This window comes from Macaca mulatta, chromosome 15 (assembly GCF_049350105.2).
Source record: "Macaca mulatta isolate MMU2019108-1 chromosome 15, T2T-MMU8v2.0, whole genome shotgun sequence".
In the NCBI taxonomy this organism is placed as follows: Eukaryota; Metazoa; Chordata; class Mammalia; order Primates; family Cercopithecidae; genus Macaca; species Macaca mulatta.
This window is the reverse complement of record NC_133420.1, coordinates 42,059,412-42,084,560: the sequence shown is the minus strand read 5'-3', so window position 1 is coordinate 42,084,560 and position 25,149 is coordinate 42,059,412. Positions and strand designations below refer to the sequence as shown.

The 25,149-nt window shown below is 41.5% G+C and overlaps 1 protein-coding gene across 1 annotated transcript in view; it reads left to right on the top strand.

Annotated features, from left to right (window-relative positions):
* Positions 1 to 25,149, top strand: part of PAPPA (pappalysin 1) — a 246,345-nt gene that overhangs the window by 47,273 nt on the left and 173,923 nt on the right. Inside the window, exons 3-5 of the mRNA XM_015116970.3 lie at positions 5,968 to 6,113; positions 10,165 to 10,458; positions 18,444 to 18,636. Of these exons, the coding sequence (XP_014972456.3) occupies positions 5,968 to 6,113; positions 10,165 to 10,458; positions 18,444 to 18,636 (633 nt within the window). The remainder of the gene's footprint in view (positions 1 to 5,967; positions 6,114 to 10,164; positions 10,459 to 18,443; positions 18,637 to 25,149) is intronic.

Genomic DNA, 25,149 nt, shown 5'->3' with positions numbered 1-25,149 from the left:
TGGAGCAGGAACCCAACAGGCATTCAGAGCTAAGGCCAGTTTTCTCTTGATCCATCAACTAGCTTGAAAGAGAATTTTGCATCTCGAGGGTTTTTCGTGAGTTGAGTACTCTTCTAGGCATTTCCTTGTGCATTCCTTCCTCCTTGAATTTTTATATCCCCCTTTCTGGGTTGAATTTTCTAATTCCCATTTCACAGGTGAGGAAATTGAGATACAAAGTGACAGGGTCAATTGTCCAAGACCACAGAGCCACTTTGTGGAAGAAGGAGGATTTGAATGCCAGTCTGTCTCTCTCTTAAAATCACCCTCTGCTGCCTTTTATTCTAACCTGAAATAACTGTTCCCAGTCTCTAGCTAGCTTAAAAGTGGTCCACTCTTGGCCGGTGTATAGCTCACACAAACCCTCCTCCAGTTGAGGGCATCTACACATGGTCAGCACCATCTCTGTGAGCAGCCACACCCATCAAGAGCCCAGGAAGCATGACTCTGGCATGATGTTGCTTAAAGATCTCTTCAGCTATCACTTCTGCATAGGGGAAGTCCACTGAAGAGTGACCTGCTTTGAATGGGAATAGAAATTGAGAGTCCTCAGTCTTGACCTGGGCTCACTATAAGCTGTACCATTGAAACGGGAAGGCCAGTGTATTATGCTTCTAGAGGTGAAAAAACTCAGGCCCTCTCACACTTTTTTCCCATGATTTTATTTAAAGGATTTGTTGTTGTTGCTGTTGTTGTTTTGCATTTTGAATGTGGTTCCCTTTTGCTTCTCTCTCAATAAAACAGGCCCTGACAGCCCTCTCATTCAGATTATTACAGAGTTGTGCCATCTCAGGCCAGTGCATTTAGGAAATATGTTGTTGGCACTCACCAACGAGTGAGATGCATAAAGAAAATATTCTAATGACAGTTGAGTTGAGAGAGCTTTGATCTCCCTCCAGAACTGCACTCATGGCTTTGAAATGCAGTTCTGGCAAAGGGGTAAAGTCTGGGCGCCTTGGCAATCAGGGCTGGGCCCCCTGAAACAGACATTCCAGGGGACCCGCAATCTCCACAGTGGGATCCAGGTGCATGGGTTGTGTAGGAAGAAAACAGACACTGAGACACCACTCTTGAGACGCGGCTCAGGGGAAAGTATCTAAATCAGGAGGGACATTTCGATCTAGCCAACATTTTCCAAACTTTTTTTTTTGTACTGTTGTTTGGTTTTTGGCAAAGGTGGAAGTGTGTAAGGGGGAGGGGTGTGGAAGAGGAATTATGGTTACATATTTTTGGGTACACTTCCTGCACTATCTATCTTACTCTTATTTTGTATATTTGAGGCTCCGAAAATTCTTGCAATTAAAAAAATATATGTATTTAACCTTGTTTAACAGACCATGTCCCAAACCCATTTGATTCAGCAACATTTTTCTTTAAATATTCATCTCTTTCTTATAAATTTAGCCTTCTGTAGACCATGATCTGGAAGACACTGATCTATTTCACAACCTCACTGAACAGGTAGGGACCCCAAGCTACAGAACAGCCAGCAGAGTATAGTGAGGAGTGGTCAGATATTCAGACAATGCAGGTTCCCACACCCAGGTGTCCAGCTGAGGGAGAGAATGGAGGCTGCCATCCTTCCCATGATTTGTTCTCTAAACTATGCAGGGAACTGTGTCCACCTGAAGGAAAAGGTGACTTTACTTATGGTACAAAATTGCTGCTATACACGAGTGACATGTACATAGGTTAGAGCAGAGCGGTTTGTTGGCAGGCTTTTCTATTCCCTGTATTAGATATATGACCTTGGGCAAGTCATTTCCCTTCCTTGAGCTCTGGGCTTGCTCATCCTGTTTTGAAACTATGCAATTTGAGAGAGAGGCACTCAGTAGCTGCCCATCGGTGGTGGTTCTCTCTTGAAGGATACTTTTAAGTGATACGGAGATAATAAAGATTTGGTCCCAACTGCCAGAAGCTCATTACCTGATAGAAAAGATAGATGCTCACACAGTGAATATAACCCAAAGCAGAGTGATAAGTACTGGAATTAAAAGTAGGGGGCACAGAGGAAGGAGGACTCATTTTCAGATAGTGGTGATGATGATGATTTGAGTGTTGCTAATAATTTTCGTTTTGCTAACAATAATGCAATAAAAGGAGCCTATTCTGATCAGTGATGCCTTCTCTGTGCCAGTCACCATGCTAGGCACTTAACCTGTGTTGCCTCTGATCCTCATGACATCCCTGACAGGTGGTAATCATCATCCCTACTTTATAGACGAGGGTGGTCATAAGAGGATACATAGAGTGCATCACATGTAAGCTGGACTTTGCAGGGTTCATAAGATTTAAAAGGGCCAAGAATCGGGAATAAAGATTGCAAGGCAGAGAAGGGAAACTAATGGACATGCTTAGGGGTTGGGCATAATTGGAAAATCTAGAGGTTCTCAGAATAAGATAACCAAGAGAACTTGAGTGATTGAGGTTGTAGGAGGAAGAAGGTTGGGTAATGAGGAAGAGACACTGAAAGCTGAGACTGGGAGAGCCACCCAGAGGCAGATTGTCAGTTTAGGTTCTTTCCCAGCAGGAGAAAATAGGAGACCAGGATATGGAGGGCCCACATTTTCTAGTTATGTGCTGGGACTGTGCTGAGCTATCTTATTTGATCCTGTTGGGATCTGCACGAGCTAATTGATACTCAGAGACTTAAACCTACTTGTCCACAGATATAGGTCTATCTGTCCAATTCTGAGTAGCAAAGCTTCTACGCAGATTAAGCCACACAGATTAAGCTACAGATAAATACACACAGATTAATCTACAGACTAATACACACACAGAGTTGGACAGACAACTTGCCGATAGATATAGGTCTGTCTGTCCAACTCTGTGTGAGTTGGGGATTTTGATTGATTTTCCTGGGAAGTGAGTAATGTCTGTTTGTTTGGGTTTTGTTTTAAGAGATGGCCTATTGCTCTATTGCCCAAGTGGGAGTACAGTGGTACAATCATAGCTTACTGCAGCCTTGAACTCCTGGGCCCAAGCAATCCTCCTGTTTCGGCCTCCAAAGTAGCTGGGACTACAGGCACGTGCCACCATTCCCAGCTTAACTTTTTAAATTTTTTGTAGAGATGGGATCTCCCTGTGTTGCCCAAGCTGGTCTTAAACTCCTGGCCTCAAGCATTCCCACCGCCTTGGCTGCCCAAAGTGCTGGGATTACAAGCATGAGCCCTGACATTTTAAAGTACATTTGACCAATTTACAATGTATACACAGCCTTCCCAACAATTGCAAAATGGAAGTCAGGTGGCCATTTTCCTTCTCTCACCTTCACTATCCCTAGACAGTCATGGTCCTTCTGAAGTTGACCTCCTGTGCTTTCTCTTCTATCTTGTTGACGCAAAAAAAAAAAAAAAAAAAAAATCCTTTCAAGGCATAGGGGTAGGAAGGTAAATACCCACATGGACTCCTGTCCTGAAGATTTTCCCCCTGATATATTTGACAGACACTCAGCCTGGCTCTGTATTAGTGGGAAGACCTCAAGCAGCAAAAGGAAAACTTTCATCCACAGGGCTGTGTTGTTGCTTTTTTTTTTTTTCCTTTGGGTGGGTTCCCCTTGGAGAGGTGGGGAAGAGAGAGGCCAGTGGGGCCTGGATTGCTGCTGTGGATTCTTCTGCCTTAGGGAAATGGAGGCTTCCCAAAGTATGAAAAAAAAAAAAATCACGTACAAGCCAGGGAGAGGCTCCCACATCCCACTTCTTTGCTTTGGGCTAGGATGAATACCACTTCTTGAAAAGATTGGCTTCTGCAATTACCACTGAATAAACAACCAATTAAAATGTCTCCCCTGCCCCTACCCCACCCTTTTTCTCTTGAAGCTTTCTCATCTCAGAGCTATGGGGCAGAGGTGGCTTTCTCTAATAACATTTGTGTTCTCTGCCTGAGAGAACATTTGATGGAAATGAACAAATCAATTAGAAAATAATAAATTATGTGGAAAGGGCTGATCCAAGAAAATCTCAGCTCCTCTGTGTTTTCATTCTCCTCCCATGCATTGTTTCTCCTTTCACTGTGGGCCTGGGTGAGCTTGGAAATGAGGGTGAGGTTGTGGGAAGAGTTGGACACGTCTAGATTTGTACTTGGCCTTGTCGCCAGTTGTGTGATCTCTGAACCCCTGTTCCTTCATCTGTATGATGGGGATAAGTGATAGGAATAGCTAAACATGCACTGGGGCTTTCTACATGCCAGGCATTATTCTAAGCCCTTTATGCTCTCTTTATTAACTACCTTAACCCTCTGAACAGCTGTATGGGGTAGGTACTATTACCACACTCTTTCTGTATATAAAGAAACTGAGGTGCAGGAAGTTAAGTACATTGCCCAGGGTGGCCCAGCCATAAAGTGGAAGAGCTGGCTTCAAACCCAGGGTTGTAGCTTAAGAATGAGCCATCTCACCCACTCCGTTGCATTGCTTCAGCTACCAAACAGGGATGAGACATGTGTACCTAGCACAGGGTCTGGCATACAGCAAATGCTTAATAAATGTTGGCTGTCTCTTTCCTCGTTCTCTTCCCTGATGACAGAGCAGACTGAATAGAATTCCTCACAAGGCTTCCAGCCTAAGAAGTTGAATATGGGCTCTTGGGGAAGAGAAGGGCTCAGCAGCGAGATTTCAGGTCAATATCTGAGTTTGTGTGGCTATTCTTGGAATTAGTCAGCTCAACCTAGATATAGATGTAAGCTCTCCTGGGCCCACCTATATCTTCAACTCATGTTTTTTGCGAAAAGTTGTACAAATTATGGTCACAGGAATGTTTGGTTTCGTGAGCTTGGGGCTTTCTGTGACATGGGCGGCCATGATATGCTAGGTCTCAGATGTATCCTGTTCACAGCAGGGTAGAGGTGTAGGTTTTCCACCCACAGAAATGCTCTGTGGAGCATCAGGCAGCTGTTACTAATTTCAATGTATTGATAAGGAAACCAAGGCCCCATTAGTCAGGAATTATTGAATTTGAGACTGAGAGTTAAGTATTTTTACTCTTACTTTTCCCAATTTAATTCAATTCCATCAAAATCTACTGAGGGCTCACCGGGTATCAAGCTTTGTGCCAAGAACTGGGCAAACAGAGATGAATAGGGCACCTCCCCTTCCCCCAGGTGGCCACAAGTATGTATTATATAATAGAAAGAGGAAGCAATTTATTGAAATGGCAAACGAGAGAGAGTGCACTGCTAGTAGGAGGTGGACGAGTATGGAGATGTTAAAAGGGGTGCAGGTGAAAAGAGCATCAGGGAAGTCTTCCTGGAGGAGGGATACCAGAACAGACTTTGTATTTGTTCATCAGAGAACAAAATGCTGATCAGAGTCCCAGCAGAGGAAACAGCATGAATAAAGGTACCAATGGGATAATGCACCACACAGGGTGCAGAGATGTTGTCTGTATGCAGTGGAGTGCTCAAGAGAGGTTGTAGAGAGAGATGAGGCTAAAGAGAAGTCTGTGTCTTGGAAGCCATGCTAGGAACTTGGACTTTCATATATGGGGAGGCCCTTCTATTATTCTAAGAGGTGACGAGTAGGAAACCATCATTAATGTGTGCTACTGGCTGGGCTCTGTGAGAACTCCTGGGGAGAGACAGCATTAAGAAAAAGGAAAACACTGCCAAGTAGCAGCTTGAACTTAGTTAGGTATGAAGAAGGTTCTCTAAGCCTCTGGAGATAATGATACTACCCTACATCTCTATTCATAAGAAGCCTAACAACTTTGGCAAGCCTCTTAAACTCTCGAGGACTTAATTTTATGATCTGTAAAATGGAATCATCTTACTTATAATATTATTGGGGGAATTCAATAAGGTAGTGTTTATAAAGTGCTTAGCAAAGTGCCTGGCACACAAAGTAGCTCTAAATTATTTGGAGTGTGCCTATTATTTAAACAGTATCTTTTTGGGGGCATGATAACAGTCAAGGTTCTTTTTCTGTTTCAGAGCCTACTTGGATGTTAATGAGCTGAAGAACATTCTTAGATTGGATGGATCAACACATCTCAATATTTTCTTTGCAAACTCCTCAGAGGAGGAGTTGGCAGGAGTAGCAACTTGGCCATGGGACAAGGAGGCTCTAATGCACTTAGGTGAGTCTTAGAAACTCCTTCAGGAGGCAACTGGAGTAGCACAGTAATACATTTAGTGCGATGCTGATCATTATTGTGATCATGATGGTGGTGGTGGTAGTCATGAGGGTGAAAAACCCATTTATTTATCACTTTTTAATTTACAAAACTCTTTAGCATCCTTTATCTCATTTTGACCACCAAGCAATTTTCTGAAGGAAATAGCACCGTATTATTAACCATGTTTTATCAATGAGGAAATGAGACCCAGAGAGGAAATGGGGCTTATCCAACATCATACACAAGACAGTGACAGTCACAATTGGAATCTAAGTTTCCAACACTGTCCATTGTTTGCTTTCTCCTTATACCCTTTGCCTCCTAGTTCCCGCAAATATCTTCTTAGTCTGGTAACCACACTGTACTGGCACAGCCAGTCATGGGTTGGCTTGAAAGACACCAAAGAGGCAAGAAAAAGTGAGTTCGCAAGAACTCCATGTTCCTCCATGTTCCACCCACCAACACCAACAGGAACTCTTCTTACATTCAAATTATACATATCCATAAACAAGACATAAGTTTGTACAAACCAATCACCAAAAGTTAGACATGACAACAGTTTCTGAACCAGGCCCTGTAAGCAAACATTGTAGTTCTTTAATTTTATTTTTTCCATGGTCTCTTCCAGGACACATCTATATGTAAACATGCATTTTTTTTAACTGTACATTTTAAAAATCATGGCATAGATGAAATTCTGTGTTCTTTTTTCACTTAATATTATACTATCTCCTTTTTTTCCCATGTTGCAGAAGTCTTTTCCTTAACTTCCCACACATTTTTTTTTCACTTAAAATCACAAAAGAAAAGCACCCTTCTGGGTTATTTCCCCCTCTCTAAAGACAAGATTTTTAATAGCCACATAATATTCCCTTGAACAAGGGCACTGCCATTTATTTAATAATTTTCCCTTTGGTAGAATGTTCCCATTATTTACAAGAATGAATCGTGATGACTCAGTGAACATCTTTATCTGAGAATGTTCAGGCTCAGCAGTGACAGTGCTGACTCTATCCTCAGGCCTGCCTGGTCTCCCGGTGAAACATAGTCCAGTAGCTGCTCCACTGCTATTCTGTCTTGGAAATTAGAAATTCAAATAATGGAAGTTTTGCTGAATGAAACCATAGACTTAGTTTCCTCCAGACGACTCTCATGTCTCAATTGTTTTTTAGAGAATGAAACCAATTTGTGTGTGCGTGTGTGTGTATGTGTGCCTGTGTGTGGTTGTATAAATAAAGATAGATACAAAGATAAATATCTACTTGTTCTCAGCTGGGAGGATTTTATGCCCCAGGAGACATTTGGCAATATCTAGAGACATTTTTGCTTCTTACAAATGGGGGAATGCTACTGGCATCTAGTGGGTAGAAGCCAGTGATGCTGCTAAATGTCCACAATGTCCACTACAAAGAATTATGCAGACTAAAAAGTCAATAGTGCTGAGATTGAGAAATCCTGAGATAGCTGATGTATGGGTATCTACATAGGCATATGTAGATAGGCAGATAGACAGACACAGACAAGCGGGGTTGGGCAGAAGAGAGCGTGCAGCTTAGGCAAATTTGAAGGTGATCAGCTTATATCACATACCTAGTATGATGTATGGAAGTAATGCTAGACTAGAGCCAAAATTCGTGTTTGTTTTCAGCTGTGACTTTACTTAGCAGTATGGCCTTAGGCAATTATCCTTCCTTCTTCAGGTCTCAGTGTCCTTCAGTATTAAGTAAGCAGGTCCTAGGAGGCCAGAAGACCCTAAGGATCCTTCTCAATTCTGAAATTCTGTCCTATTAGAAAAGCAACTGAAAGGGCCATGATCAGAGTCTGAGAAGGATTGAGTAGCAGGCTTCTACAGTTAGAAAAAACTACTCCTGATAATTCCATAAATTTCAGAGACTGGCTCAGGGCCAGGAATAAGGGAGGCTATAAATCCATAGCATGTTATAGTATTTCAGGATGATGTCAGGCTCAAGCTATTTCACCTTTTAAGAGAAGCAATGAAACAGGACTGGGGCCCAAGTGCTGTCACTCTGTGAAAAGGGGTGAGTTGGGAGGGGATGAGGTAAAGCAAACAGGGTTAGCCTAGACATTAAGTCTGCAATCCAGTCATCATCCCTGGAACGGTCCTTTCCTCTCATTACCTTAATAATGAAGCTTCATGGAGAGACAGAGAATCATTGGCATTATTGTAGCTGCTTATTTTAGAGCTCACCAGAGATGCAAAGTCCATTTTCCATAGTCACAAGGCCAGTGTGAAGCAGAACAAGGATTGCAACCCATGTCAGCTAACTCCAGCTGGACTCCAGGCTGCCCTCTCCCCATCCCAAGAGATGCTGCTCATGAGTAATTCCTCTGCAGTAGCCCCAGTCAAACCCAATTTATTACAACCATATTTTTCCTCTCTTTTTCTGCTGTTACACCATGATCCCTGGAAAAAGTCTTGGGTGGGAAGCAGATTATGTTTCATGTTGTGATTGACAGAAAATAATTGAGAAAGATTTCCTGTCTCAATTTCTCTTCCTCCCTGCCTCTGCCTGCCCTCTTCTCATACCCAAGTGCATGTGCACACCCACACACTCACATGCCCTCTCACACATCTTTATCTTTGTGTTAGAAACCTCTAAGCAATTCAAAATTGCTCAGAAATTCAATCTCAGAAATCAAGTCCTCCAGTGACCCTAACATGGAGACAGAGTCCTTCTTCAAAATCAGAGACCTCTGCATAGACTCTATGAGTCCCTTGACTGAGCAAGCACACCATTCCAGAGGTTCAGTCTAAGATGAAACTCCACATGCCCATGTGGGGCTTGCCAGCTCAAATCAACAAGACCCTAACTCCTCACTATTTTTATAAGATGCTGCTCTACACCTAAAGTGCCTACTTTCAAGGTTCACAGACCTGAGTTTTAACCTTCCCCTAAACATTGTTAAATTTTAAAGTTTAATTATCTCTCTGACAGCCTGTATGCATCTTTCCAATGCCTAACATGAACACAGCACAAATACTACCCATAAATTCTGCTGAGATCTGTTCTGTCTATCTGCCCGAGCCAAGCAATTTTCAATTTTTTGAGGCATGTGGTATAGACCATTGCTTCTCAAACTAGAATATACAGACAAGTCATTCAAGGCTCTTTTTAAAATACAGATTGTACTTCTGTAGGTCTGGGGTGAGGCCTGCGATTCTGCATTTCTACTAAGCCCTCAGGTGATGATCATGCTGCTTGTCCTCAGGTGATGTACTTGATGTATGGAGGTGCTATTCTAGCTGCTCACACTAGATTAGCTAAACCTCACAAACTTCTTTAGATGAGTTAACATTCAGCAAATATTCAACACACATTTAATGAGATACTCAGCTCCAGGCCCTTTGATAGTCATTAACTATAGAATATTGATTAAGAGTCCTGCTCAAGTGACATTAGCTAGTATGAAAACTGTTATAATAGTGAATACAACATGGTGCTGACCTTCATGAGTGTTCATGCTCTTACAGCATCAGAGATGAAGATATGAGGTTCAGAGATGCTAATTAATCCACTCGATGTCACAGAGTTAGTGAAGGCAAAATGAGAACCAGAACCAAGATCTCTGACCCTGAGGGCTTTGTCTAGACAAGAATATGTAGAATATTTGGAAATAAGAGTAGGCCTTACTTTGTAAGGGAGAGGTTGCAGCAGAAAGGTTTACTGGCCCAGAAATCAGAATTTCTGAATTGCTCTCCATTGAAATAGTTTGAAATCACCTTGGGTAAGTCCCTTCACTTCTTTAGGCATTGGCGTTTTCATACGAAAAATGAAGGAATTGTACAAAATGACTTTTGAGATTCCTTCCTGCTCTGATAAGTCATGATTCATGTCACAGGTTGTAACAGCTCTCAGGGCAATGGAGTCCTAGGGTGGAGAAGCTTGTGTTTATTTTGGGCAGCATCTCTTTATTCTTGGTGGACTTGAGGGTTCTTGTACCAAGAAGCAGAGTACCTAGTTTGCCTGATTCTCTGGATTTCTCCTTACAGGTGGCATTGTCTTGAACCCATCTTTCTATGGCATGCCTGGGCACACCCATACCATGATCCATGAGATCGGTCACAGCCTGGGCCTCTATCACGTCTTCCGAGGCATCTCAGAAATCCAGTCTTGCAGTGACCCCTGCATGGAGACAGAGCCCTCCTTCGAGACTGGAGACCTCTGCAATGATACCAACCCAGCCCCTAAACACAAGTCCTGCGGTGACCCAGGGCCAGGAAATGACACCTGTGGCTTTCATAGCTTCTTCAACACTCCTTACAACAACTTCATGAGCTATGCAGGTAGGGCCCTACACTCTGTAGGGCGAACAGGACTGGATGTCAGATGTGGGATCCAATCCTGGCTTGGGGGAGCCTTGAACGAGCTACTTACCTTTTCTAAGGATGGAAGGTCTAGCTCTGCCACTCATCCACCTAATGTCTTTGGGTTATTCTCTTTCTGGGTTTCACTTTTCTCAAGACAATGGAATTGTTGGACTTGCATCTCCATGATCCTTCCTAAATGTGCAGCACATTTTTCTAAGCTCGTGGTTGTTGAACTTTTTTTATTTAACCCATGTGTCCCTTAGATAAGCATAAAACTCTCACATTCTCTGTTATTATGTTTTACAAGAACAATAAGATTGCTTTGGATTTTGCAAAGAGAAAATCATGACATGAGATTGGGTATGATTTTTTTTTTCCTAACTGAATATATCTCATCATAGTCCATTTGTGTACCACTAGTAACAGTGTTAGGAGCATTAGGGGATACCCTACACTTCCCTTTAGGACAAGATACATCAAGGCCTTTGAGCCCTTTTAGCACCTTTGGCAAATTAGAACAAGACACCCCTTCCTCAGGGCTGTCATAGCCCTTACCACTGCACCTTCAGCTAAGAGTCTTTGTGTTTGTCACAATGCACACAATTGCACATGGCGGGCCAGCATCAAATTCTGTTATCATACTCAACTTGGTGTCTCTTTCCCCGCTAGAACAAGCAAATTCTATCAATGAAAAGATTGCATCTAATACATCATTCTATTCTCAGAAGTTAGCACAGGGGCCAGTGCTTAATAAATGTTTGTTAGGAAAGGAAGAAGTAAAGAAAGAAAGGGAGGAGAGAGGGAGAGTTGGAGGGAAGGAGGAAAATGAATAAATTCTCTTATAACGGGTATATAAAATTTATTATTTTCAAAAGCAATATTTCTACTCATGTAACAAAATATTGTCCAGAAAGGCCTTTAATATGCTCTCTCTCATTTAATTCTCACAACAAATGTGTAGAGTTAGAACTATCCCCACTCTGCAGATGGCAGCATTGAAGCTCACTGAAGTCATTTGCACCAAGTCACATATCTGCCTCCAACTATTTTTCTCTTTTACTCTTATATTTCTTCTGAAGACAGCTAGCTGATGGTTGAGTGGGGAAACTGAGCAACTTGGGTAGCTTTTACACTCTATTCCACAGAGATGCTTCAGGGCACTGCCCTGGTGGCTATATGAGTAGGGCTTTAGGCTCTCATTCCTGCTGGAGCCAGGGAAAGCGCACCCACTTTCTGACTATTTTACATTTCTGTTGAGGTTTTGCCTCATTGCATTTGAAGAGAGGAATTTGCTGCTGGAATGCAAAGGGTTCTGTGATCCCCAGTGGTTCTTTCTGCTTGTCCATTTGGGCTGATGACCCCTGGGGGCCTCTCCAGTATAAGGTTCATACAGTCCAAACCTAAATTAAAGTGTCAATAACCCACCTCTGGTACAATTAAGAGTCTTAGATTTGAGTGCTCAAAAACGACCAGGGTGCTGGGTATTTCCTGAAAAGCAGATTCCCACTGGGCTCCCATTCCCAGCCAAGCTGACACCCCGTATCCGGTGCCCCATCCCCTCATACAACATTGCTTACGTTCCATTTCTGTAGCACCTTTTCTTGGCCAGCTCAACGTACATGCAAAATAAACAATAACATAAGTTTGGAAGTTTGCCGGCCTCTTAGGGGCTAGGAGCTGCCACTAGCTACCAGACCCCCATAAACTAAATCTTTTTTTGTTCCCCTTTGTACAGATCTAAAGGGTGATTGATTTACTGTTTTTTTTAAAGGAACCCCTCAGCTCAGTGACCCATTAACAGCAGAACTAATTCACTGAGCTACGATAACAAACTTACACCCACAAAAGCATATTCAAGGCGACCACGAGCTTTGAAATGTTTGTTTTCCTTAGGATTTCTGATAGATGAGGTGACAAAAGCAGCTGGATGAAATTCAAAATGCAGAACAAGACTGGGTTCTCAGGGCTGCGGAGAGCCACCATGAGAGCTCTCTCCATCAAGACAATTGGGTGAAGACATTGCTGGGTCAACTTCTTCTTGTTGCTTTATCTTCCTGGGTGCTTCTTCTTCAGGCTTGATCACTAGTAGGGAAAAGGTTTGTGGCTCGGCATTGCCAACAGAACTTTCTGTGAAGATAGACATAGTTTGTATCTGTTCTGGCCAGTATGGTAGCCACTACCTGTACTACCTGTGTGGTAATTGAATGATTGAAATACAACTAGTGTGACTAATGACCTGATTTATCAATCTTATTTTAACTAATTTAAATCAGAATAGCTGCGCGTGGCTGGTGGCTACCATATTGGTTAGCTTAGGCCTGCAGTAATTCTTGAGTACGTGTGATATGCCGGACACTGTATGAAACTTTTCATAGGCTTGTCTCATTGAATCCCCAAAGTAGCCCAAGGAAGTGCACAAGTTTTACAGATGCAGAAAATGTGGTTCACATAGCATAAGTATCTTGCCCAGCATCACAAAGTTAAAACAAGGCAAAAGTGAAACCTAAACCCAAGTGTTTCTTACTGCAGAACCTGTGTTATTAACTAGCAGATATCTGCCTCATTTTCTGGTTCTGGGGAAGGTTGAGAGTGCCCCAAATGCTCAGATCAAGCAGGCACCAGGCAGGTGATGGGGGGAAGCCTAATTCAGTAGGCAGGCTGGACGGAGCTCCAGAGGAGTATAGTTACGTGGAATTCTTGGGTAACTCTTGGAAACCTCAGCAGATAAAAGAGCAGCAGACTCAGTTCCACTTTCTGGAGATAATAGGCTATAAGAGTTCCTGGAGGAGGACACTCTGGTCCTCAAAAATGCAGGAAGCCAGGCTTTCTCTAGCCTACAGGAGCAAGTGTCTTGTCCCCATCTTTCTGTATGTCATGGCTTCTTAATATGCACACATAGATTGACCCAGCAATTCCACTTCTAAGGAATATATCCAAAGCAAATAAATCAATTGGTATGCTTAAAGAGTTAACCGTAAGAATGTTCTTAATGATATTTGTTTCCTAAATATTTATTAGGCATTTACTATATGCCAGGTATAGAAAAAAAAATGTATGAATAATTAGAAACTGCTTACGAGCCCAAAGATAATGGATTGCTGAAGTGAACTGCAAGGTATTCATGTGATAGAACATTATAGGGCCACTAAAGATGACAGAGAAGAAGGCTGAAGGACATGAACAGAAGTGGAGTAACATGGTGGTTCAAAGCATGAAATTTGGAGTGAGGAGACCAAAGTTGAATGTTCTGTGCCCAGCTTTGATCTTCAGCAGTTTACTTGTCCTCTCTGAGCCTCAGTTATTTCATTAATACCATTGATGATAAGGATGCTTGCCTTGCCTGATTGTAGGTGTAACGGTACAAGTGAAGCCGTTAGGTCTGTTATTGTTATAAATGCCGATCGATGATAGACTGGATAAAGAAAATGTGGTACATATATACCATGGAATACTATGCAGCCATAAAAAAGAATGAGATTATATCTTTTTCAGGGACACGGATGGAGCTGGAAGCCATTGTCCTTAGCAAACTAATACAAGAACAGAAAACCAAACACCGCATGTTCTCACTTATAAGTGGGGGCTCAATGATGAGAACACATGGACACATAGAGGGGAACAACACTCACTGGGGTCTACTGAAGTGTGGAGGAGGGAGAGGATCAGGAAAAATTACTAATGGGTACTGGCCTTAATACTTGGGTGATGAAGTAATCTATAAAACTCCCATGATACAAGTTTACCTACGTAAAAAATCTGTGCATGTACTCCTGAACTTAAAATGCAAGTTAAAAAAAAAAAAAAAGAACTGTCCTTGGTATCATAATTAGTGCTCAACAAATGATGATTAGTAGGATTATTCATTGACTACTTACTGTGAAAAGGGTCAGAAAGCCATATATATCATGTAAGACCTGTACATATGTATGTGATAAGAATTACAGAAATTTACTGTAGATATTTACGTCCCTATACAAACAGATACATATACATACATATACACACATATACCTTAGACATCAATTTTATTATATATAGGTAATGAATTCAGGGTAATGTTTATTTTTTGTAACATTTTCGACATATTCCAAATATTCTACAGTGAATTTTTTATTATAAATTTATTATCTACATTTATTATGACTATTATTACTATCATTATTTTTAAAAACATCAAAAAGACAGGGAGTTTTACACAAGGCAACTTAGTTATCCATTCACTAGACATTAGTTAGCTTGTTAAATGCTCTCATCAGCTTTATGAGACAGGTAACATCTTATTCCTCATTTTATGGTGGGTGAAAATGTGGTTGACAGGGGGTCAACATTGTGCCCAAGGTCCTAAGTGGAGTGAAGGCATGGTGTTCATGTCCTGAACCTCCATGCAGTGGGGCCTTTCAGCCACAGGTGAACATTTGTTCTTGAGAGCAAGCTTCAGTTAGCAAACCCAGGGTACTGTATCAACAGCGTGGGGACTAGCATAGGCTTCCCAGTGCTGAAGTCCCAAAGTTCTTTCTGCTTTGGGACAAGATGAAGACAGAAAAACAAGATGAGCTGGCCAGTCCTGGAGACCAGAAGAAGTGGCCATAGATTTCAAGAGGGGAGGCATTGGGGGGACGGAAGCCGAGTGGGGCAGACTCTAGACATTAGCTAATTGAGACAGAGTTTTTGTGATAAATGAAAACCCTTTGGTACCTCTCCCAAGATTTTGATAGCTGCTAAGTCTCCAAGTAGTGCACCTTGGGATAGATTTCGACTTCAGCTTTTCTTTTTTTTTTCTTTTGAGGTGGAGTCTTACTCTGTCACCCAGGCTGGAGTGCAGTGGCATGATCTCAGCTCACTGCAACCTTTGCCTCCCAGGTTCAAGTGATTCTCCTGCCTCAGCCTCCTGAGTAGCTGGGATTACAGGCATGCACCACCACACCTGGCTAATTTTTGTATTTTTAGTGGAGATGGGGTTTCACCATGTTGGTCAGGCTGGTCTCGAACTCCTGACCTCGTGATCTGCCCACCCTGGCCTCCCAAAGTGCAGGGATTACAGGAGAGAGCCACTGTGTCCAGCTTCAACTTCAGCTTTAAAGTTCAAATACATTCCTGTCTCCCTACTAGGTTCCATCACCTATCCATTTTTTCAAACTTTTTTTTTATCGACAAATGTGAAAATGTTTCCTTTTTAGGTTATAAAAGAAAAATATACTTTTTTGTTGTGGGGGAAGCAAGTAGAGTAGATATTTATACAGGGAAAAAAACCTACTGTTTTTCAGCATCATTCATTTTGATAAATGCTTTTTGTGCTCTTGCTTGTTGAATTCTCACAAATTCATGGTTTGGAGTTTATTTAAATGCCCCCAATTTATGCACGAGGGAACTGAGTCTTAAAGTTATCTCATTTTTTGGTCATGCCTGATTAGTATTCTGTTCTATGTCTGTGCCTTAAAGTACACAGCCATTTCCCTGTAAATGAACAGATGTGCTATTTGTAATATTTTCACCATTATAAATTATGCTTCAAGAAACATCTTTGTATGTCTATTTTACCCATGTTTATCCTAGAGTATCTATCTTTTGAATCCATAAATTCCTTATTGTTAGATCAAAGAGAATGCATATTTTATATCCTGAATTTTTTTCCTGCTTCCAGTTTTGTAACATTCACACATACATGAGCACACACAAGCATACACACACACCACATACACACTATTTCCAATTCCCATTTACTAGCATTTATCATGGGACAGGCATTGCTCTTAGTACCCCACATCACTGCACCTTGGCTGTGTTTTGAAATGAGCAATCGTGTTATCATCACTGTCTTCACTTCACAGATGGGGTAACTGAGGCACTGGGGGCAGAAAATCACTTGTCCATTTGACTCCAGATTCTATGTGCACTAATCTAGTCGCATGGCTATACTTCTTCCCTTAGCCATCATGCCCTTTTCCTGCATCTAACCTATTCGGTGGCTTTTCCAAAGCTTTCGAGATGAAGTCAAAAGTTCATGGCAACAAAGAAAAAAGTGTCCAATTATCTGGCCCTTTTTGGACTGAGGACTCTTTCCTTGCAATAGGGAACCATAGAATGTTTGGTATTCAGGAGTTACATGGTGGGATCTGGGTTTGAGAGAGATTTACTCGTTTATTCACTATACTGTGTTTCTTAAGAGACACTGGGCTCTTCTGCTTCTCCTAATGTGTTAAAGACTTACCTGGGGTGCTGGAAAGGAGATTGGAAAAAATTACTAAGGGGATTTAAGGCAGCTTCTGTATAGAACCTCCTTTACACCTCTGCCCCTTCCCTAAGCTGGATTCTCAAAGCCATGTCTAACTGTCCAGCACCTGCCCAAACGTATTTAATGTTTGTTTGATAAGAAGAAACCAGTATATGCTGCAGGATTCCCAGTAGCGGATTTATTTTAAGATTGCAAGAGCCTTGTGCTCCTCTGTCTGGGGCCTAGCTGTGGGCTCCCTGACCAGGTGGACACCTCTGGGAAGTGGTGTTTTTGGAAATTAAGCCAAAACAGTGCCTTGTCCTGCCCCTGGGGCAGTTGAATGAAACTGCTGGAGGGAGAAATGGGAAGCAAGCGTTCTCCCTCAGGGCCAAGTCTTAGGTCATGCCCTGGAAAAGAGATTAGGATCAAAGGTCGTTAGATCCAAAGACACCTGAGAGATTGTGTTCCAAGCTCCCTTAGCCTCAGACTCAACTCCCATTTATCAACCACCTGCAGGATTTTATATCCATACAATGTCTCATTTATGCTTGAAAAGAAGTTCTCATATCTCATATTGATCAGAAGCACGGCCTTGAAGTCAGGACTGCCTGGGTTCAAATCCCAGATGTATCCCTAGCTTTGTGATTTTAAAATAGTTGTTTACCCTCTGTCAGCTTTAATATCCTTTTGTGTACAATAAGGAAAATAGTAATGCATACTCCAAAACTCGAGAGAAAGGAAGAGGTTTACCGTGTCTAAAGCACAGTGGACCAATGGCAGCACTGAGTGGGAGATGTTACTACTCATATTTTCAGCATGCACACTACCCTGGCTTGTTCCCAGGTCTGCCTGACTCCCTGGCCTGTGCTCTCTGCCTAGGGCACCATGCCTCTGTAGTCGTGCAGCACTTTCTCCTGCAGCCCCTCTCCTTTCTTTTCCAATCTTAGCCATGCAATCTGATCAACCTCAACTATCTCCTTTAGAAGACTTCCTGGTCACCTGCCTGTCCCTGCCCCCACCCATGCTGTCTTCCTCCCTTATCACTGATCGACATCACGGACTTTAGCAGCCTTGTAACAACCTTGACTCATACATTGGACTGGTCTTGACCTCATAACTAGACTGGTACCTCTTCATGGGCAGGAACTTTTAAAGTTTCATCTTTCCATGCCCTTGGGCACAGAGCAGAAATGTAGTAGACACTCAGAAGATTTGTTTGAAGGGCAATATCACCACATCAGTTAACAGTGAAATTAATAAATGAGTAGATGAAAGAATGTGAAGGAGTGAGTTGGAACCAGAGTGCATCAATGAATGAATGAATGAGTGAGTGCATAAACAAGTGAATGAATGAATGAATGAGACGTATTGAGTGGGGGTTGAGGGAGGGAGGAAGTAATGGAATTGTTGACTTAGTACCCGGTGGATCTGGGGGCCGTGGGAAATAGCTCGTCTTGCCTGTGTCCTTTGCCATGACCTCCGGGCTGCTCTCTTCCCAGTCTCAGCCATAGTTTTTCAGTTCCATCCACTCTTCCCTCCCTCCTGTTTCCTCTCACCTGTCTCCAGAAGTGATGACTACACTAATTTGTTCACAGGTCATTAACTCTTGAGCGCTGGAAGAGGCCAGCCCCGAGTTGGCAAGGAACGACTTGGGTGCTGGCTCTCGGGCCGCCAGGAGCCGTCATAACTCTCTCGTATGCCTGCCTGCCCTTGCAGCATGATGCTTATCTCTCCCTCTGCCTGCTTGCAGATGACGACTGTACGGACTCCTTCACGCCCAATCAAGTCGCCAGAATGCACTGTTACCTGGACCTGGTCTACCAGAGCTGGCAGCCCTCCAGGAAACCGGCGCCTGTTGCCCTCGCTCCCCAAGTTGTGGGCCACACAACGGACTCTGTGACACTGGAGTGGTTCCCACCTATAGATGGCCATTTCTTTGAAAGGTGAGTGTGCCCTGTGTAATGTTGATCCCTTTCTCTCTCTCCTGCCAAGAAGAGGGAAACTTGGAAGGGAAGCTGAGTTGGAGAGGGATTTTTACTGCATTTCTTGTTCTTGTTCAAAAGGTATCTCCACCACCTAGCATGCTTTAAATTTGGGATCAGGGAATAAATAAATGGTTGTTAATAGAAATGAATAAATAATAATAAATATTTTTAAGTGAATGGGTACTTAGATTCACTTTGTTATTAGAAACTTGGAACCCTCTTTTGCTACAGACCTCCTCTGGGATGGAGGTACTAGTCTTGTCTCCATGAGCTCAGGAGTTGTGATTGCCTAGGCAAAAACGTTTATATTATATTATATTATATTATATTATTATATTATATTATATTTCAATTAGATTATATCATATATATACTTATATATGGATATATATATGTGTGTATCACGTTTGTATATAAGTACATATTTACATAAAAGAATACATATACAAGGCCGGGTACGGTGGCTCACACCTGTAATTCTAGCACTTTGGGAAGCCAACGCAGGCAGATCATGAGGTCAGGAGTTGGAGACTAGTCTGACCAACATGGTGAAACCCCGTCTCTACTAAAACACAAAAAGTAGCCGGGCATGGTGGGGGGCGCCTGTAATCCCAGCTACTCAGGAGGCTAAGGCAGGAGAATCGCTTGAACCCGGGAGGCGGAGGTTGCAGTGAGCCGAGATGGTACCACCACACCCCAGCCTGGGTGACAGAGTGAGACTCTGTCTCAAAAAAAAAAAAAGAAAGAAAAGAAAAAAGAATACATATACATATATAACATATAAACACAATTTTTGACTGTGCCAAATTTTTTTTTATTATTTTGTAGAACTAAAGGTAGCATTTTTATAAGACAAGGGAATGATAAACTAAGGCACAAGATACCTCTGTTCTGCTGCCCTGACTGTTCATTAACCACATGGCCTTGAGAAGGTCACTTTCTCTCTCTAAGCCTAATTCTCCCTTCCCTGAAAACTGGGTCTAATGATACTACAGTGGCTTGAAGGTGGAGACCTGAATCAAATGGTCTCTTGTGATACTTTCCCCCATATAGACTCCTTGAGGAGCTCAAGCTCTAAGGGGACCAGATTTAAAAGGGTCATGAAAATAGACCAAGGTATTTGCATCTATTTTGGAATTTTGCCGTAATTCAGGGAAGATTAGTGTATTACCCCTATGCCCAGCCCTTCTTTGGGATGCTTCATCTACTAATGGTGATATATTAATGATGGCAAAAATAATAACCATGCTAACAATTAGTTAATATTACTTTATTGTAGTTGCTGGGATCTATCAAGTGCTTACTATGTGAGGGATTCTCTACCAAATGCTTTACATACAGAATCTTATGTAATCTTTCTGGTAACCTTGTACAAAACGAATCATCTTCCTCATTTGCTAGATAAAAAAGAGAACTGGAGCTGAAAGAGGCTGAAAGGTGACCAGAGAGCCATAGAAAGTGGTAGGGACTGGGCTTCAGCTCCTGTTTTGTATTGTGTTATCTCAGACTCCTATGTGCTTTCATTAAGTTGTTTCAAAACTAGAATTGGAGAAAAGGCATTACACTGCCCCCCGCAAGAAAAAATAAATAAAAGCCACAAAAAGAAGCAAGAAATTCTCATTTACAAGTGTATTTGTCTGAATTTGTGTGTATGTCAAAGATATATTAGGCAAAGGACCTAAATAGACACTTCAAGACACACAAATGGCCAACAGCTATGTGGAAGAAATGCTCAACCTCACTAGTCATCAGGAAAAGGCAAATTAAAACCACAAAAAGATATCACCACACCCCTGTTAGAATGGCTATTACCAAAAAGATGAAAGATAACAAGTGTTAGCCAGGGTATGGAGAAAAGGGACCACCTGAGCACTGGCAGTGGGAATGTAGGTTAATATAGCCATCACGGAAAAGAGTATGGGGGTTCCTCAGAACATTCAAAATAGAACTGCCATATAATCCAGGAATCTCAATTCTCTGTATATATTTAAAGAAATTGAAATTAGTATGCCAAAGAGATTGCTACACTCCCATGTTCACTGTACATTATTCACAATAGCTAAAATACAGTCAACCTAGGAGTCCATCATCAGATGAACAGGTAAAGAAAATGTGGTACACAGATGGTCTCCAATTTATGATAATTTGACTTCCACTTTTTTTATCTTCACAGTGATTAAAAAGCAATATGCATTCAGCATTTCTTTGAGTATTAAGATGGTATAAACCTATTTTAAGTTGAAAATATCTAAGTCAAAAGTGCATTGTCAACTTACCGTATTTTCAACTTAAAATAGGTTTATTGAGTGAGTCCTAACCCCATTGTAAGTCAAGGAGCATCTGTATATACACAGTGGAATACTACTATTCAGCCTTAAAAGGGGGAAAATTCTGTCATTTTCAACAAAATGAATGAACCTGGAAGACATTATGCTAAGTGAAATAAGACAGGCACAGAAAGACAAATAACTGCATGCTCTCACATATATGTGGAATCTAAAAAAATTGAATTCATAGAGGTAGAAAGTAGAATGATGACCACCAGAGGCAGGTGGGGTGAGTGGGGAAAGGGACGATGTTGATCAAAGGGCATAAAGTTTCAGGTAGATGGGAGGAATAAGCTTTAGTGATCTGTTGCACAGAATCGTGACTCTAATAAATGATAATGCATTGTATATTTCAAATTTGTGAGAAGAATAGATTTCAAATGTTTTTGCCAAAAAAAATAAGTGTGAGAGATGATGGATTTGTTAATTTGCCCAATTTATTCACTCCACATTGTAAACAAATATCAAAACATCACACTGTACTCCATAAATATATACACAATCATATGTCAATTAAAATAAAATTTTAAAAATTTTGAAACATATTTGATCCCAGTACCACATAAAATGTGGGCACTAATTTTTCATCACATTACCATCAGTACCTGAGTCTAGAACCTTCTTTGGCAGCTGGCAAATGTGATCATCAGGGCAGGAAATGCACTTCCTATGCTCTCTGTAGAAATTCCCCTTCCCCTGCCCCAGCCATCCTCACTGGGAGCGCAGAGCTGGGTTTGGGAAACCTCGTGTGACACTTCAGAGCTTTCCAGCAGCCCATAGATTTATTTATTTTTTCTGTGGTGATGAGAAGTATCAGACTTTTGGTCAAGCCTTGGCCTCCATTCCACTTAAAAATGGAAGTTTTGTAAATGAAGCTTCCTGTGTATGTATTTAATTTATATTTCATAAAGCAGTTATTGTCCATTAAATAAATACCACCTGATTGTTGGAAACCTATTGGAGGGTTAATTGTTGTGTAATGAGATATGTCTCTATTACACAGTGTCCTCAGCTTCAATCAATATGTTTTTAATAACCTATAGTCAGTTGGTTCTTGAGGCTCATACAATCGCTATTCTGTTCAGTTTAAGATTTCATAACATAGTTATCATACGTTAAATTAAAACTGACATTTCCAAAACATATCTAATTAGAGTTAGCAGCTACATTGACCATAGTCTATGGCTAAAAGAAGTCAGTCCACAAGTTCAATAAATTGTTGTAAAGAAATGGAACTGTCTTTAATGTATATCACTCTCCCACACAGATGGAATTTATACTCATGCAAGTTGGCTTAGTAGAAAGTGTACAAGCTTTAATGTCAGGTCATCCATTTCCCATCCTCAGCTTTATCATTCCCAGTCAATGGGACCTTGAGCAAAGCCATCTCACCTCTGATCCTCTGGGTCTTCTTCCATCAAAATGTGCTAATCATGCCCACGTCACCTAGCTTTTGTGAAGAATTCAGCAAGATAACTGTGAAATGCCAAGCACACACACTCTATGTTCAAGAAATATCAGCTCCCATTTTGTGCAACATTTTCCAGAGCTGTTTAGCTACTTGAAAATTCCCTTTCTCTGCAAAGCCTCTGGTGTTTTCCACTACATCCATCAATGCCAACCTCTCGCCCCTGGCCATCCTCATGTCCTCCTGCTGTTCTCACATCTGTGGTCTAAGAGAATACAAGGGTTTCCCTTAAAAAAACATATTCAGATCCTCCCACAGCCTGTGTCCTCACACATGGGCAACTGAATAAATAATTCAAGGCCACCCCTGGTTTTCCTAACTCCTTTATTTTTATCTGTCTTGCAAACACGTGTTGACTGGGTGGTTTCAGTTATCTGACAATTGGCCATGGTGTATTGGAAATAGTACTGGACTGAAAACCAAGAAACCTGGGTCTGAAGTCTTTGTGACCTCATCCATTCCCTCTGCCTTTGGTCTCAGTTTTCTGATCCGTAAGTCAAAGAAGTTCTGGCCTTTCTCAACCAAGGTTCCTCTTCTAAATTTTAAGATGTGGAAAATGATTTAAGTAACTATTTCCTCATTTCTCCCAAAGATGGTACATAATAAGTACTATTTTAGTTTCACAGGAGACAAGTTAATTCATTATATATAATGGATGCCTTGAAGAAACACTGTCCAATAAGATTTGCTGCAATCATGGAAATATTCTATATCAGCACTAAGATTACAGCCATTAGCCAACTGGGGCTTGAAATGTTACGGTGTGACTGAAGAATCAAATGTCAAAATGTATTTATTTTTAATTAAATTAAATTTAAATAGCCACATAAGGCTAATAGCTGCCATAGTGGACAGCACATACTTAGAGCTTTAAGCTTTGATTTTCATGAAACCCAAGTAAGAAAGATGAGCTCTCCCAGCTTTGGTATCCTGCATGTCTATGATTTCATTGTGCATGTTTGTGTATGTTTATGTGTAAATATAGGCACCCATGAAGACAAAATGAATGCGAAAGTTAGGAAACACATACAATTCCTAGATGTGTAGGACAGGACATCATACATATGCTTCAGCTGGATGATGATTTGTGCACTCATCAAAGTATTTATTGGGAGCCTGGGACATATCAAGAATTCACTGAAACTCAGGTGGCTTTATGTGTATCGCCCACAATAAAACATCTAAGGGATATAGAAAGAAGGAATGAATGACCATCAAGGTCAGCATGGTTCCTGAATTCATCCCAGAACATTTGTAATCCCAGTGTCAATCTAAAGCCAGTCATGTGACTCAGAGCCACTAAGCATGGATTGTGGTCATCCTAAGGGAACTCTGCCTTCATTAGCAGTGCTGAGGAAGTCTCTCTCTCCACTCCTACTTTTCTGCATATGAGTATATTTGTATAATTGTTATTATTGCTACTCCAAGAGTAACTCATGTATTTAAAATATTGAGAAAATTTAGAAAACCAGAAAGAGTAATAATAGGGGGTGGGATCCATCATCCTATATTCCATTTCCCAGAAATTGCTGCTGATAATATTTTGTTTCATAAGGTTATTTGAACATTGAGATACTGCTGTAGATTTAGCTTTGGATGTGACTTTTTCATTTAATATTATAGCTTACACATTTTCCATGAAGTTGCATAATCTTTATAAATATTTCTGCAATAACTGCTTGCCATTCCATTAAGCATATTAACCATGGACTATTTAATGATTATCTTATCACTGAATATTAATATTAGTGTGCTTGCAAAATTTCCACCTACATATGGGTTCATACTTACAATGATAAGGCTGAGAACGCAAAACCTACAATTTGAAGATCTGCACTAGGTTAGCCATGAGTATTAGCACATGCTTAAGTGACTAGTATCCATCCATCCATCCATCTATCCATCCATCCATCCATGCATCCATTCAACTGCTTATACTGACCAACATTATAAAATAAGTTGTGTGCTGTGCCGTGTGAGATAAAAAGATAGTTATTAGATATTGACTTTGTCCTCAAGGACCTCACAATCTTTTGGGGGAAACTCTCTTGCATGTCGAAAAAAATGTCTTCACAGAGGAAATGATGTCCAAGGTGAACTCGAAGGAGGAGAAACATCAGCCAAGTGAAAAAAGTCTGCAGAGGGGATTTGGGTAACATGACACAACATGATAGGTAGGCACAGCTTATCGTGGAGAGAAACAAAGCTAGAGTGAAGCAGAGGATAGTATGAAAGAGGATTGAATACCACATCACAGGGCATTAGGGGATAAAATCACAGAAAGAGGTAAGCAGGGGCATGACCTGTTCATCTTGAGGTTTGGGGATGATCTCCTGTCAGCTGTGTGGAGGAGGAACAGGGAGAAACCACACACTGTGACGCTTACAAGCACAAGGTTCCTGACTGTGTGAGCCCAGAGGCATAGTGAATGTCTCTGTGAGGGGAAAGCCATAAGGCTTCAGACCTGGCTTCTCCCTTGCATCCTTTCAGGTAGCCAAAGCACAGACGTTCTTCCAGGAATTATGACAGAGTTATCGTCAGGACCATTGCACTTTGAGAAATAACGGGTTGTGCTGGGACATTTCTCAACATCTTCCCGAGATTTCATTTCCAGTCCCTCTGCAGAGGTCACTCAGATTTGCTGGTTTTGGTTCACAACAAGACAGGAGAAGAGGA